General features: G+C 43.2%; 1 protein-coding gene across 1 annotated transcript in view; it reads left to right on the top strand.

The window, feature by feature from the left end:
- The first annotated feature begins 400 nt into the window (after window positions 1–400).
- LOC142581844 (uncharacterized) overlaps window positions 401–4008 on the top strand; it is a 3989-nt gene continuing 381 nt past the window's right edge. The window contains exons 1-3 of the mRNA XM_075691290.1: window positions 401–1865; window positions 2770–2896; window positions 3620–4008. The exon at window positions 3620–4008 is cut by the window's right edge and continues 381 nt beyond it. Of these exons, the coding sequence (XP_075547405.1) occupies window positions 1819–1865; window positions 2770–2896; window positions 3620–4008 (563 nt within the window). The 5' untranslated portion in view covers window positions 401–1818. The remainder of the gene's footprint in view (window positions 1866–2769; window positions 2897–3619) is intronic.

Here is a 4008-nt window from a genome sequence, read left to right as displayed (position 1 = left end):
CAAATGCTGTGGAATCATATCAGAATTTGACGTCTCTACGCGTCCTTGGTGTTAGCTATTTCTTTTTCAGGGCTAATTTAATACCTTTGTATCTTGTTTGACATCGTATTGCAGTTTTTTCTCTTTTTGTGTTATCCTTGAACCCAGGGTGTTTCAATTTTCACACTTCATTCTTATCTTTATTCGAACTTTAATCCACTTCCAATATTGGTGTATGCGTATTTTGTGGTGTTCTTACTATGTTTGCTGAATCGTTTATTCTTACTATTTTTTTCGCATATTCTTATTAGTGTGTTTCGTGTGCCCCCCCTATGTAATACCCTCTCCAAGAGGGCCTTTAGGGTATTTGAATAAATAAAATAAATAAATAACAGCAGACTTCGAATTGGCTGTTGCGGGCGGATGTGAAACAAAACAAACCTGATAAAAAGTGCAAATGGCAGTGCTAGCTTGAAGTGAGGATTTTGCTATGGAACAACGAAACCTTGTACTTTCAGTTGATAGAACAGATCGTGAGCTGAATGCACAAGACAATTTCATTTCTATAAACAGATGACTTCGAGGATTGTCAAATAGATGTTAGGTGCCAAATTTCTTTCGATACATGGGCAGCCAGCCCTCTATTTCAGTAGCATCAAAGCTAGCCGCCTTGATTAACTTTGTTACGTAGGCAATACTGTGTGCAGTCTTGAGTGAGCCGCTGTCTGTCGCTTGCAGAACGAACTTCATTTTGCGCAAGTCAGCCTGTGCTGTGCGGGTTGCAAGGGCCCTTGTCTGGGACATACAAAATAAGTGGCAGTTTGCACGCTCTGTCTTGAATGTGGCTACAGATTTTAAGAAATAAAAGTGGCATGGTACGGTTTTGAGCGGAGTGAACATAACCGCTCATTCACTGTTATAATATATGTAAACCACGTCAAGAGAATTCACCCTGTTTGACAGCTCCTATGGTGTTTCTTAGTTGGCAGCAATCGTTTCCTGAATCACTGGTTCTGAAATGCTGGCCCTTCCAAGAAGGCCGCTATGAAGTTATTTGGACAACATAAGTTTCCACTATAACATATCAGCTACACCCGTTTCCTTTCTGGTACATACCGTCCCCTTCCTGACTGTCAACGTTGCAGCTGCAATTCTTTGCTCTGTCGCCCACTCCTCGATCGTTAGCTTCCTCTTGGGCTTTTCACATTTGTACTGTCCTATTAGATATGGGTTGCAATGGTGAGATTAAGGCATAGAGTAACTCTGCTACTCCACTTCCCTATTTTATACTGCAAAAAAAAAAAAGAAATATGTGACCACGAACCTAAAAAGATAGTACAGCCATGCAGAGTTCACTTGACGTATATCCAGGATGATAATCAAATGACGTATACATATACTTTGTAGTCCTCACCCGTGGTGCAAAAAGGTCATCCGGGCACTAATACCCCTGTCAAACGGACAGCCTTAACCGAGGTTAAGCTAACTATGGTTACGACTAACCGCAGTTACCGCTAGCTACACGCCAGAGGTAACCGTAGTTAGTCACCTATCCATGGTTACCGGAAACCGAGCTTGGCAACCTAGGTTTACTCTCGCAAACCGAGAAACAGGCAGGATGGCGGACGCCATGACTGTTGCGGGTGCCCCAGCGTCGATCGAAATGCCAATGAGCCAAAGGCGCAGCGAGACTGACCGGACGGGACAACAAGGGCGCTTATACGCGTTTGGGAGAACTACCTTGGAGCGCTGCGCTCGAATACGAAAAATGCCCGCATATACGCAAGGATTCTGGAGGAAGTTAACGCCGGGCTGCAGCATGAAGAAACGCCGTACAACATGAAGCAGCTGCGGCTGGAAATTGACAACTTGTGCAAGGGCTATCGGTAAGTACACAAGGTGCCGGTTGACATGTGCAATCATAAAAGCTTGGCGCTTATGACAGCCGAATAGGATGCTAGCTTTTGCGTGGAGTAGGCTTCACTGTAGAGTAGACTGCTCGATGGGCAAAGTGCTGCTTCATCAGCATGCATGTGCTTGCAGGGTATAGTGCCGCCGCAGTCTTTTAAATGTTAAGTTTACTCGCACTTCTTTACTAACGCCAGCATTGTCGTGCCGCTGCGTGCGCTTGGCTTCGGGACTCGTGCCGCATTTACAGTTCAACACAACCAAAGGCGGCTGACGATGTTACCATTAACTCAGACTACGGATGGCAGAAATGTCTGTAGAATGAACGAGATGTGAAAGAAATGCATGACACGGAGGCCATAAGGACCCTTCCCGTCTGCGTTGTTTCCATTTGCAATACTCGCCTGAATCGCTGTACTGCTGCGCGTAGCATTGCAGTAATTTGCTCGATACGTTTCTGAAGCTTTCATTCTGAAGCACCAGATTTTGCGGGGACAGTGCATGCTACATGAGTTGAGCATGTTTAAAATTAAAAGCAGATTTCTGAGGAATAATTTACTTAAATTTGGAGAGTATTTTATGCTCAAACAATCGCAATGCCATTGAAGCTGATACGTACCCTTTGTATCCCTTTGATACGTACCCTTTGTAACAACTTGGGGCTCAGCTGCTTCTGGTACTTTTTCTTTTTTTCATGGCACTGACAGCAAGCTAATTTTTTTAAAAAATTAAAAGGCTTTTACAAGTCTCGATAAATATGGAAATGCGCGAGCATGCAGGATTTGTTTGCAAGGGAGCCTTTAAAATGCATGAGGTGGAATAGTATGCACCTCTCCACACGGTTCTCAAATATGTGCACTAAAATGCAACTTTCTTTTCTAGGGAGGAAAGGCTGTTCTGCACCCAAACTGGGTCCAGCAGCTTGAAATTGCCCTACGACTGCCTGCTTCACAACCTGCTTGGCTGTTTGCCAATAAATGATGAATTCCTGGTGGAGGAAAACATCGAGGTAATTTACGATAACAGCGTAATTTGGGGGGATGGTTGATTGTTGTTTAAGAAAGTGCAAAGGTAGAGATAAACAAAGCGAAAATTCATAGTATACAATTGTCTTGCTTGTTTGTCATCTCTAAAACTGATACTGGCTATTCTTGAAAGTATACTATGTGCTAATTTTTTGCTGACTATTGTGTAGCACTGAAAGAGGCAGAAAACATAAAATAGAGTATTTGGGTTGTATGCAAATATTTTTTATTATCAACAAATAAGTGCCAGCCAGTCTCGGTTACTTGAACACTGCGAAAATGCCACACTTCATGATTAGGCAGAAATATGCCAGCACAAGATTGTTGAGTTGCAAGCACAGTACAGAAAAATTTCTGATAGAGGTGGAATATGCTATGAAGGAATGTAATCAGCTATGAAGAACACCTTGCGAAAAGAAAAGAATATATATAGTAAGCCATGGGAAGTCGTGTAGGGGTCCTTGTTTAAGTTCATCGTATGCTTGGCTGAGTCATAGATTCCCCCCTCCTACTTATATTTTTCTTTGCTTTATTTGCATTCATTGCACTCCATAACTGACCAATAGGTGCACTCTAAACAGAGCCTTTCAAGTTACGCGAAAGCCTAATTTCAATGTGCAGCATAATGAAATGTCATAAAACTGCATTTTTGTGTTACAAGATTAAAAATGTGGTACTACAGTATTTTTATGCTTTGCCTTGCACAGGTGTCAGAGGTTACAGAGCTTGCTGAAGGCGGGCAAGTGATTGGCTCCTGGGAGGACAGTTTGGCTTTCGAAAGTGATAGTGACGTGGTAGAGCCAGCAGCTACTACTACAGCAAACAGAGATGCCATTCCTGATCCAGCATGCCCGCCTTCCTGCAGCATAGGTGGCCCAGCAGGGCATTTGAATGCCACGACAGGCTCGGGCAAGAACAATGACGATGCAAATGTTGCAAGCAAGCTTTCAACAGGTCGCAAGCGGCCAGCCACTATAGTGCAGACGCTCCTGCATAGGCACAACGATGAAATGTTACATGTGAGAAAGTCTGAAAAAGAAAGGCGCAAGCTAATAAAAAAAGTTTGTACAGCTGCAAGCGGAAGATTACTATATTA

Source organism: Dermacentor variabilis, chromosome 5 (assembly GCF_050947875.1).
Source record: "Dermacentor variabilis isolate Ectoservices chromosome 5, ASM5094787v1, whole genome shotgun sequence".
Classification (NCBI taxonomy): domain Eukaryota; kingdom Metazoa; phylum Arthropoda; class Arachnida; order Ixodida; family Ixodidae; genus Dermacentor; species Dermacentor variabilis.
The sequence above is the reverse complement of the archived record's forward strand: the minus strand, read 5'-3'. Positions and strand labels throughout refer to the sequence as shown.